The sequence below is a fragment of the Oncorhynchus mykiss genome, chromosome 21 (assembly GCF_057628025.1).
Source record: "Oncorhynchus mykiss isolate SJ-2025 chromosome 21, ASM5762802v1, whole genome shotgun sequence".
NCBI lineage: Eukaryota > Metazoa > Chordata > Actinopteri > Salmoniformes > Salmonidae > Oncorhynchus > Oncorhynchus mykiss.
Window position 1 is genome coordinate 23,013,097 of NC_143042.1, and position 12,579 is coordinate 23,025,675.

Here is a 12,579-nt window from a genome sequence, read left to right on the forward strand (position 1 = left end):
TGTGTGCAGTCAGAAATAGCTGCTGAGATTACTCTCAACTTGTTCACTACTTTCTAATCCTGCCACTTGTATAAAGGGGTGACAATATAGCATCTGAAGGAGTTTGTGGCTCTGGGGTTAAATATTTGCCATGAAGCCATGAGGTTGTGGGTTTAAGTCTCATTACCTGTGCTTTCCTTTCTGCTAATGTCAAATATATGGAAATAACTATTCCAGGGTTGAGTCTGGGGTCAAATCCCTGCCTGGTAGCCAAAGAGTTGTAGGTTCAAAATACCTGTTTTGTGTGGCTTTCTTCAATTCTCAATGTATAAGAGTCTGTGGCTCTGGCCCCAGAAGCACAGGGTTGTAGGCATGAACCCAGGTGCCTGTTCTGGAGCATGGTTGGATATTGAGGACTTCACTGGTCAGTGAGTCAAGGCTACCTGAGGGAGTGGCTGCCGCACAATGATGGCTGATTGGATGGGAGTAATAAGCGGAGGCGGAGGGATAAATTCCTTGGGTTCGGAAATGTGGACAGCAGCTGCATATGTTGGCCTTAATCGGAAGTTGCTTTAGAATGTACCGTATATTGCGCAATCTGTAACACGTCAGCGATACAGATTGAATAGGGCCCTTAGTTTTAAAATATAGAGAAGTCTCTATTGAAAACAAACAAGTGTTTTTTTCTGGGAGATTTTCTCAATAACCGCTGCTCATTGACTGAGTAGTATCCCCTTGTTCAGAATGAAAGCACTCCAGTGATGCGCACAGGTCTTGAACCCATGACCTGTCATTGGAGGGCAAGTTCCTTACACCTGAGGCACCAGCTCTTCTCCTCATATATGTATATTTAACATACTGTGAAAATGCTTTCAAAATAGTCCAGTGCCGTTTCCTGAGGTCTTGGATTTACGTTCAGAACACAGAGTTGAGATTTGAACCCACAACCCCAGAGCAACACTCAGGCAGGGATTCAATCCGATCACATGCTACAGGCATTGCAGCTTTTAAAGGCAATGTTCCCGTGTTCCCAGAGATCCCATTCACAGTACATGCTGCATGCCGGCTCAATCTCAAGTTATATGCCTATAACCAGCAATCAGATTGAATCCTGGCCTCAACCTGGGTGCCCTATATCTTACAAAGCACATATCCCAGATCCAGCACATCTACCTACCAGCCCTTCTCTCTGTCTGAAGCAGCAGAATGTGATGGAAGTCTGTAGGCCAGTGTTGATCGGTAACCATCTCTCAGATTCTTTCTTCACTTCTCAGAATTACTGCTAGAGGGGAAATGCTGGGACGTGAGACTGCCTAATGCTGTCAGCTGATCATGAAGAAACAGGGAAAAACACGAGACATTCAATACTCTCTGATAATGGTGTTTAATGGCGTCGAAGAAAAGCATGAGATAATTGCAACTAATTCACACAGGTTCTGTATTTGCATTCTGGACAAGATTTAACCGTTCTAAAATGAGTTTCCCAAAATATTAAATAGATAAAAAAACGTTTATTTATATACTTTTCTGCCCTGAGATGAATACCTGGATGTCTGGGTTGAAGTCCATTCTGAATTGGTTGCGAATTCTACACATTACGACAGAAATGTTTGTATGGACATGTATGGTTACCAATACCATAAGGAAACATTTCATTTGTTAAAACTCATTCTCTTAAAACATGTTGAAATAATTACAGTGGTCTGAAGATCATGTTGTGGGTTGTCTATAATAATTCCCTTCGTGTTTTTAAATATCCAAATACATTTCCCAGTAGTTATAAGATCAAACAATTGTATGAAAGGGAATAAGCAAACATATGACAAAAAAAATTATTATTATTACTTGCATTAGAAATTCAGAACAAGAAAGGGTAGGATATATAGAAATAACGCAGCTCAAATTGAAAAATCATTCAAACAAAATAATGACGATTTCTATCATCCTAATCGAGGTGTAGATTACATCTCAAATTCCAGTGTTCAATTTGTAAACAAGGCTGCATGGGATTTCTGTTAATGCAATGACATGCAGCCAATGACAACGTCTCCTTTAGGTAGAATGCCAGGAGTCACTTGTCGATTTGACAGATCTAACAATTCCACCTCCGTTGTCTAAAACAAAAGCTATGGTGATGTCTGCTAAAGCAGATCTGGTTGAATAGATCCAGAATATTTTAAATGGTGAGTGTATTGTGGCATATGCTCTTTATAAAAGACTTGTCAAATTAATAGACTTTCATGCCTTAGTTTAATTGGTTTAAATTAAAACCTACTTCCTTCAATTCAAATTCTGTTTCCTGTGGGGTGTGGCCAATTCAAATTGAATTCAATTCAAAAATTCAGAATTGACCCTAACCCCACTCGACATATCACAAACCTTAATATAAAAACAAACAGATACAAGCCAATTCTGAATAGCTGCCAAGCAAAGTAGAGACCGTTATAAAAAGTGGGGGTGCGGCTGGAAGCTTCTCTCTAGCTTTCTCTGGTCGTTTTCGGCAACGGGGTGGGGTGTGTGAACCGGTAATAATGCCAGTCTTGGAGTGCTTCTGGTGGGATTCCAATTAGAATCAGGTGCTCTTGTCGTTGTCCACCTTCAGGTCCTTGGCCACCAGATTGGCCGTTACCGGGTGCATGGCGGCCCGGTGGGCTATGAACACACGCACCGCCTCCTCACGATACTTATCAAAGTTATACACTTCTCTAAAAGAAGGGAGGGAGAACAAGAGGGATTAGGTAGAACACACACACAAAAGGGTCTCTAAATAAGAGAATAGGACTCATCATGTTTTTAACAAGATGCTGCCTAGAAATAATTTGATCCAGAAAGCACAACAACGCATGGCATCTAATAACAGAGATTGTCTCAGATAGTGGTGCCGTTGGTTACTTGAATAGTGGCCGTGTGAACTTCATCCTCCCCTGCTCTGTCGCCATCTTCAGTGCCATGGGAACGGCATCCTCCCACTTGGACTTGACACACAGCCGCAGCCACCTGGAAGAATGGAGCAAACAGTGAGAGACAATGACACACAGACACATACAGCATGATGGGACCCCAGAACAGGAACTCGCCTGAAGCGGATCTCTGCGTTGTTGAAGGCGTTGAGTTGGTACACTTCCTGCATCCTCTTCACATGGCTGAGGAGGAGGGGCTCCTTGGGGGAGAAGATATGGTCATTGGTCCGCTTTGGATTCGAATAGAGCGATCACATGGCTTATGGAAGGTTGCTATGACGGCCGGGTGAGTGACAGTGAGGCGTGTCTACCTGTTGCAGGAGCAGAGACAGGAACTCTATGAGCTGGTGGGTGGAGAGAGTCTTCACATCCCCCTCACTGAAATTCCCCAGATCCCCCTCTTTGGTCTAGAGGGGGAGAGAGAAATTAACAACACATTAATACTTGTAAAAAAAAATGCTATGTTCTATCATCCTGAGGTTCTAGAACATACACATTATCAATGGGGAGCATGTACCCTCACCTTCACCCATCTCTTACACAGCGCGATGCAGGCATCTGCCATGGTGCTGTCATATCTGGGGGAGGAGGAGGGGCATCGATTTAACACACACCTCCGATTGACTGGACAGGTAAACAATGACAACCAAAAACAGACCCACAAAATAACAGAAGTGGGGCTCAAAGGTGTAACAGCCAGGTGAGTGATTCTCAAGTGAAATGGTAAGGGAAACCCACTGTGGTTTGACGGGGGGCATCCCAGGGGTGTGCATCCAGGCGTTCCAGTCCACCTTATTCAGGATGTCCACCTGTGATCGGATAGGGAGCAGTAAAGGTGAAACAGAGAGAAGTTCAAGAGCCACAGCAAGAGGATTTGATAGCAACTTGGTTAGGTGGAGAGTGGTGGCTACTGTACCTTGTTCTTAAAATAGGTGAAGAGGTAGTGTTTCCACTCCTCAGTAGTGATGCTGCTGTATGAAAACAGCTGGATGTACGACTTAACAAAACCCATAAACACCTCTGTAAGAGACACAACCAATTACATGACGCAAGGGACTTCATTTTTATTACTGAATGAAATGCAACTGTGTGTGTGTGTGTGTTTGTGTGTCTCACCAGGTCCTCCCATGAGCTCCTCCAGGTGGTAGAGAAGAGCGAAACCCTTCTCGTAGGGGACAGAGGAAAAGGCTTCGTCAAGGTCCACCTCATTCAGGTTGGGAACCAGGTTGGTCAGAGGGTTGTTGGCCCCAAACGTGTTCACCTGGGAGACAGGTAACAGATCAGATAAGGTCGGGCATACACAGTTGCACCCGCACACAAACAAACACAGGTACGAATGAACAGCTAAGCGACTTCAGTGAAGTCAGACACATTACCTAAGCCTTGTTCACACTGCAGGCCTCAATGCTCAAATCAGTTTGGTTTTTCCAAATAATTTGTAACTTCCAAACAGGAATTTACACGTGACCAAATTTGATTTCTGTGTGTTCAGACAGCAGTCATTAGCTGACATGGTTACGCCAGTTGTGATAGTAACGAAGGGTGTGTGCACAGTGGTGTAGGCTGATTGGTAGTGGTGCTCGTGCTTCCTATCAACTCAGAAATTATGTAGCGAGCTAAGGTGACAAAGCCTGCCATGGACGTTTCCCAGTTGCTTTGAATGACCAAAATCATGACCAAACTTTCAAAACAAGGCCTTTTTGGTTAGCCACAGCAGTCAACTAGCTAGCTAGGTGGCTGTTTATCTCTCTAGCACATTCACTAATGTTGGTAAACAATTAATAATCCATTTAGCTACCACATGTTCTTGTCAAACTGTCAGAGTAGCTAGCAAGCAACAAGATATGCCAAATAAAAACCACTTGAGAGCAAATTAATCCAATTTGACCGTTTAAAAACAAGTCGCAAGGCCAGGAATCAGATGTATAACTGACTTCAAACCACCTACGAAAGGTTGTTTGAAATGGGACTCGAAATATCCAATTCCATGTGCTTTTTGGGTGTTCAAACCTCACGAAAAATAACAGATTATATATATATATTTTTAAAGGATTTGAGTCAGTTCAAACTGCCAATGTGAACAAGGCTTAAAAGTGTACTCCTGTATGTACCATTGTTACAGTGTACTCGTGCATGTGTGTGTGTTCTCTCACCGATTCCTGCAGCTCCTTCCAGCCGCCCATGGCCTTGAACTGTCTGAACTGTTCACTCTCCATAGACCTGCCAATCATTCTCTCAAGGTACACCGTGTGACCCTCATTCAGCCTGGAGAAGGAAGGGGCACAGACACTAATTATGAACTCATTAACTCCGGAAAGCGATCTTCCTTTTCCATCTCTCACTCCCATTTGTCTGATACTCAGTTATGGCTAATTTGACATATCATTCCCATTCCTTCAAGCGAGAAAAAAACATTGATAGAATGTTTTTCTCTGTGTCGTACCAGAAGTGCTCCCAGGTCTTGTTGGTCACCAGGTTGCCAGTCCAGCTGTGAGAGATCTCATGGGCTATGACCTGGAGAGAGAAACAAGAGGAGGACACAGGTTAACACACCCGTACACAGATATAAAACACATACTTGAGAAGACACGGACACCTGTGAACTTACATTGGACAAGGATCTGTCTCCAGCCTAGAAGATAAACAAAGGATGAAAGGAATGTTACAACAACAACAAAAATACACAGACAGGGGGATTTGGTATTGTGATGTGTGTGTGTAAGGTCTCTCACCAGCAGCGTGGGGGTGGCATAGGTAAGGCAGGGGTTCTCCATGCCTCCATATGGGAAGGAGGGGGGCAGGACCAGAATGTCATACTGGCCCCACACATATGGCCCCGCAAGGCCCTCAGCGGTCTTCAACATGGTCTCTGTCTGAGAGGGACATACACACCTTTTGGCAAGGCTGACATTTCAATATTAAAAACTCTGCTGATGTAGGATGAGTGGGACAGACAAATGACCTACGTACCACACAGATACAGTAAATACTGCTAAACTCACCTCCGAGAACTCATATGCTGCCTTGTCCACTAACTCCTTCTCTGACCAAACACGAGACCTGGGCCCAATCTCTCTAGTAAACAACAAACATTTATTACTAATATTTCACTGATCATTTATTCATTTAAAATAATTTGTAGGAAAACTGGGCAATAGTTTTATGTATGGGTGGGTGTGTGTACCTGCTCTCCAGAGCTCCTACCACGATGGCAATGAGGTAAGAGGGCATGGGCACCTGGGAGGTGTCAAAGGTCAACAAACACTGCGGTCAGACACACACAGCCATGTACCTGCTCCAGTCTCTGACAATGTACAGTACCAGTTAAAAGTTTGGACACACCTACTGTACTCATTCAAGGGTTTTTCTTTATTTGTACTTTTTTCTACATTGTAGAATAATAGTGAAGGCATCAAAACTATAAAAGAACAAATATCGAATCATGAGGTAAAGAAATCAAAATAGATTTTATATTTGAGATTCTTCAAAGTAGCCACCCTTTGTGCAAAAGTGTCATCAAGGCACTCTTGTTATTCTCCCAACCAGCTTCATGAGGAATGGTTTTCCAACGGTCTTGAAGGAGTTCCCACATGTTGAGCACATATTGGCTGCTTTTCCTTCACTCTGCAGTCCAACTCATCCCAAACCATCTCAATTGGGTTGAGGTCGGTGATTGTGGAGGCCAGGTCATCTGATGCAGCACTCCATCACTCTCCTTGGTCAAATAGTCCTTACACAGTCTGGAGGTGTGTTTTGGGTCATTGTCCCACTAAGATCAAATCAGATGGGATGGCGTATCACTGCAGAATGCTGTGGTAGCCATGCTGGTTAAGTGTGCCTTAAATTCTAAATAAATCACTGACAGTGTCACCAGCAAAGCTCTCCCACACCATCACACCTCCTCCTCCATGCTTCACGGTGGGAAAAACACATGCGTAGATCATCCGTTCACCTACTCTACTCTCACAAAGACACAGCGGTTGGAAACAACTATCTAAAATGTGTCCTCATCAGACCAAAGGACTGATTTCCACTGGTCTAATGTCCATTGCTCGTGTTTCTTGGCCCAAGCAATTCTCTTCTCATTGGTGTCCTTTAGTAGTGGTTTCTTTGCTGCAATTCAACCATGAAGGCCTGATTCACATGTTCTCTTCTGAGCAGTTGATGTTGAGATGTGTCAGAGACTTGAACTCTGTGAAGGATTTATTTGGGCTGCAACTTCTGAGGCTGGTAACTCTAATGAACTTATCCTCTACAGCAGATGTATTTCTGGGTCTTCCTTTCCAGTGGCGGTCCTTATGAGAGCCAGTTTCATCGTAGTGCTTGATGTTTTTTGCGACTGCACTTCAAAGTTCTTGAACTTTTCCGGATTGACTGACCTTCTTGTCTTAAAGTAATGATGGACTGTCATTTCTCTTTGCTTATTTGAGCTGTTCTTGCCATAATATGGACTTGGTCTTTTACCAAATAGGGCTATCTTCTGTATACCACCCCAACCTTGTCACAACACAACCGATTGGCTCAAACGCATTAAAAAGGACAGAAATTCTACAAACTTTTAACAAGACACACCTGTTAATTGAAATGCATTCCAAGTTACTACCTCATGAAGGTGGTTGAGAGAATGCCAAGAGTGTGCAAAGCTGTCATCAAGGCAAAGAGGTGGCTACTTTGAAGAATCTCAAATATAAAATATATCTTGATTTGTTTAGCACTTTTTTGGTTACTACATGATTCCATATGTGTTATTTCATAGTTTTGAAGTCTTCACTATTATTCTACAATGTAGAAAATAGTAAAAATAAAGAAAAACCCTCCAACCTTTGGACTGGTACTGCATTTCATTCAGATTGCAGGCGTTCCTTTTGTTATCTGGCCGTTTCATCTAAACATTCCTTGTAATTAACTCGTTATTGCTTGATAAGCAGCTACTTTGGCAGCGCTGTACCTTGAACAGTCAAGCCAAAAAGCAAGACTGACTTACTGTATTAAGCTATGGATGAAAATGGATGGTTGGATGGAGAAATGGATAGAAACAGTGATCGAGAATAGAAACACTGACTGGTTGTCTGAAGTGGTAGATGGCCCGGCTGCTGTCCTGGGGATCAGGCTCCTCTCCGTCCCGTACAGCGCTCATCACAGCCACCAGCTCCTTGGGGACAGACACCTGGGCATAGTAGGTGTGTTTCATGGCGGGAGTATCCTGGCAGGGTACCATGCTCCTGCAATGGGTGGCCTGGAGGGGTTTGAGGTGGTTATTAGCACATTATCACATCAACCACCTAATCTGGATTTATCTCCAAGAGGGGACGGATATAAAGTAAACAAAGTAATATTGTGTGCAATAATATAGAGGGCTGTTCATATCAATATCAGCGACAGAGGAGACAATGATCAAGGTCCTCATTAAACTTATCAGTGCGGCAGCGGGACACTGCAACTTTGGACACACAGGTGATACACACAAAAAAAGAGGGAGAGGAGGGGGATATAACTAAGAAAGAAAGCAGGGGCAAAAGCAACCTCACCTGGCACAGGTTACAATCAAATGATTCAATCTTTCTTCTGCTAAGAACTTCAAAGAGCAGAACACGTTTCTGTGCGTGATTACAACACCAGTGGTTGGATGTTGCAGAAGATGGGGTTGGGAAAGTGTTCCCTTGTGATGTCTTTTGAGACAGTCTTACAACTACTTTCACAGTTAAAATGACCGTTGAGCAAGACTGGCATCCAACCAAAAAAATAATAATAAGAGCTTCTAGTCACGGAAGTGGTTTCTGTGCGTGACTACAGTTACACTGGGCAGATAGTGAAAATGTTGCATTTTGATTGCCAGTCTTGCAACTACTTTTACCACAGAAGTACTGTTCGTGGTGCAGTCTTTTGTTGAATTAGAACGAGCCCAACCCAAAAATAAGACTTTATGTTTGTGCATGTCCATAAACTCACAGTGTATGTGTGTGTGTTACCTGGCACTGGCTGAAGAGGTAGGGGTGTTTCTTCCCAGCAGTCTGTTCAGGAGTGAGCCACTGCAGCGCAGAAGCATTAGGAGCCGTCTCATAAGTCACCTCCACGATCACATGCTGACCCCTGAGAAACAAACACACACACTAAATATTACCTCTAAGCCAGTATCCATCAGTTCAATCTCTGAGGGTGGAGTTACCTGGGGTGGAATCAGTGATGTGCAGTGCTCTGAAAGTTACAGATAGAAATGGAATGAATAGAGAAGACACTATTCCCCACTCTATATGACAAAATCATATCTGTTCTACACAATTTATTTATTTCTGAATGTTCTGTAACATTACATCTTCCTGAACAGGCCCCTAAGGTGTGAGAGTGAGACAGAGGGGGTGGTTATGTCGGGGTAGGTTCCTTGTCAATCATTGGCTTATTGGTGAAATCAGCAGTCAGACAATATCTTCTTTAAGTAAATCAATCAAACTTTTATTAATGCATTTGCAGGCAGAAGTTAACAAGAGAAACAGAGCATGTATGTCTCAGAGTAAGTTCTGCAACCAAGCAAAGGGCGCAGCTGATTCTAATATATACCTATGATCGCTCCCTGGTGGTGTGATCATCTACATCAATGTATGTGTGCAGCAATAAGATGAAGTGACCTTATAAGGTAACCTAGTATAGTAGCTTCTCTAAATTCTAAGTATCATCTGCATTTTCCACTGTCACACGAGATCAAAAAGTGTCAAAACCAGACAGTGTTAACTTCTCAGCTCTTTACCAAGTTCCGGTCTGACTTACACCCAGCCTGCAGGCACGCTCTGGCAACAGCTATGGTGTAACCGCAAAGACTAATATAGATAGCTTGTGAAAAGTATAGTGGCAGAGATTAAGACACATAGCAACAGTATAATAGTGAGCATATGATTCTTAAGGTCCACTTAATCAATAATGGGAAGGGGCTTTGGGACCCTTCCCCTACAGTTACCTGGAGAGGTCAAATGGCAGTGTGATCTCCAGAGGGGTTCCCATGAAGCTGTGCTTGGGTCCCAGAGTGAACTTTGCTGCCTGTCCATTGGCTGTTACCTTGGAGACCTTCAGGTCCTTCGTGTCAAGGGTCTGATGGTAGGAAGGAGAGAGAGAGAGATTAAAGAAAAGGGGAAGTCGGGCAATACGTTTGGGTAACCAACAGTGTCAACAACTACAAGAACCACAACCTCCAACTTCCCCCAGATTGTGACTGTAAAACCATGTCACCATAAGAAATACACATTTCTATCTCAGCCTGGCCCTGAGAGGCTGACTACATTTTCTACACCTGCTGTGAGACACACAGTCTGAACTCTGATCTAAAGTTCACGCGGTATCACACGCCAGCTCGACCTGTCAAAGTCGTACTGTCATGGAGCAGAACAGTGTCATAAAGTACATATGGCTAGCTACATATCATTCCTGAATGTGACCCACTAATGATCAGATTTGCAATGAGTGAGATTCAAATCAGAGCTTGTCTTGCAGCGTGATACGTTGTGTCTGATAAGCTCAACCAATTGCTTTGTAGTAGTGTACTGAAACAGGTGAAACGAAACAAGGGGGTGGGTATAATTTGTTGTACGTTCCAACAGGAATCTGTTCCAAAAACTTCGTAAACAACAAGGTTGCCAACAAACAACGCACACAAAGTTGTATAGCGGCAGAATAGGATACCGGGTAGGGAGGGAGTGGACTGTTACATTACGTTTATTTCTGAAAAATGTCTGTCCTCACTCTGGTAGCCTATGGGCAAACATTAAGAATAAGATACGTGGGGACGTTGACCCACTTATTCTGGACATGTCCTAAATTACATGTTTACTGGGCTCTCATTTTTGATTACTTATCTAAAGCCTTTGATAGAGTTCTAGCCCCAGACCCATTGACCGCTCTGTTTGGTACAGTTGATGGGAATAACCACGAAGGGAAAGCTGTCTCTCTTTGTACTCTATTAGCCAAAAGGCTCATATTGCAATTTTGGAAACTGGAGACTGTACCTACCTTTGAAATGTGGTTACGGGATTTAGGGAATGTAATACATATGAAAAAGATTCGATACAATACCTCCAATAGAAGTTCAATGTTTTACAAAATATGGGAGCCGATACTGGATAAATGGTCTAGTCCCGCTTCATAACTGGTTGACGATCTGCTGCTACTCTGTGCTGTACTCCAATCAATATTTATTTTTGGCTTAACTACTCTGCTTGTAATGACTATATGCTGTCTTCTTATACATGTACCACCTAATAGGATTTTGTTTTATTTTGTGTATGTGTGAGTTAAGTTTTGTTCTCTAAATTGGCCATCCAACAATGTCATTGTTAGTATTGCTGTCTTTTTTATTTTATTTTTTATTGTAAAATAATAAACATATTATAAAAAAAAAAAGAATAAGATACGTGGTGAGTTGGTGCCTTTTCGGCAGCTAGTTAGCGAGGTGAATTGATCATGCTACTTTGTATGCGTTGTTTGAAGGCAACCTTGTACTTTAATAAGTTTTTGGAACAGATCCCTGTTGGAACGTTCCACAATTTATACCCACCCGAAACAATGTGTACTGAAACAAGGCTTTTTTCCCACGTCAAATGCATTAGCAACACAAAGGCATTTACTAGCAAGAATGAATGAATTTGGCTTGTTAACGTTAGTTTACTAACGTTAACTTGCTGGCTATCCAGATTGAGAAATTAGATAAATACTGTACCAAAGACGTGAAATGATCCACTAAAACCTCCACGGTGAGCGCGACCTTAGCTTTGAGGACATGGCTGTCAAAATCCACATGGAAGATGATATTCAGGTGCTTGGTAACGCACTTGGAAAATGAGGAAAATGAGCAGGGGTCTATAGCTGAAGTCATGTTCGGTCCAGAATCATGAGAGAGCGCAAAACACTTGCATTAGCTATGAACTACAACCCAGCTCACCTCACGTGTGACAGGGGGGAGGGGGGGGGGGGGGAGTTTTTTTCAAAAATGTATAATCAAACCAGTACATTTACCAGAATGAGCTTTCTGTCCCCTTTCAACGATCTATTTATTTGCATTAGTAAACACTTCGGGGAAACATTTTAATCATGTTGATTTCGAAGCAGTCTTTCAATAGCACTTGATTTTTGCAGAACTATCTACTGTAACTACAGGACAGGGGGATTCAGCTGTCATTTCAAGCCCTTCTCACTGTGGAGAGGCGAAGCGTCTTGCTTTCACGTCACGAAGTAAATAGCGGACAGGGCAGCACAATCATTCGGGGCAATGAAGAAATCGACATCTGATTCGTGATGGGCTCGTTGGACAGCTCCGAATCTCGTCTTGTTGAGTCAGAGAATACAGAATCGAGTTTGCAATGGGCCCGGTTCTCTTCGTGGCTGGAGTGTGTCTGCGTCGTTACCTTCGACCTCGGCCAAGCCAGAGGTATTTATCGGTTGCAATGTACTTTACTGTAGTGTAGCATCCCTAAAAGGTGAAACTTCCACCTATCCTATCAGAAGTTGGAACTATTACCATATTGCAGAGTTCCCCAACTGGCGGCCAGTGAGCCAAATTTTGTCCACGGGTGATTTTATTTGGCCCTCAAAGTTTTCTGAGCAAAACAAAAATAGTAAAAAATAATAATTCAGTTTTATTGCTGGACACAAAAGACAG

General features: G+C 43.0%; 1 protein-coding gene across 1 annotated transcript; it reads right to left on the reverse strand.

The window, feature by feature from the left end:
- Nucleotides 1-1,344: 1,344 nt before the first annotated feature.
- Nucleotides 1,345-12,392, reverse strand: LOC110500254 (leukotriene A-4 hydrolase). The gene is made up of 18 exons (XM_021577511.3): nt 11,641-12,392; nt 9,889-10,019; nt 8,909-9,029; nt 8,002-8,175; nt 6,124-6,176; nt 5,942-6,014; nt 5,672-5,812; nt 5,548-5,571; nt 5,383-5,453; nt 5,093-5,204; nt 4,056-4,200; nt 3,856-3,959; nt 3,678-3,748; nt 3,463-3,517; nt 3,251-3,346; nt 3,057-3,139; nt 2,872-2,976; nt 1,345-2,684 (listed from the first exon to the last, which is right to left on the reverse strand). The coding sequence occupies exons 1-18, from the start codon at nt 11,794-11,796 to the stop codon at nt 2,552-2,554; spliced, it is 1,848 nt and encodes a 615-aa protein (XP_021433186.3). The 5' UTR covers nt 11,797-12,392; the 3' UTR covers nt 1,345-2,551.
- Nucleotides 12,393-12,579: the final 187 nt, after the last annotated feature.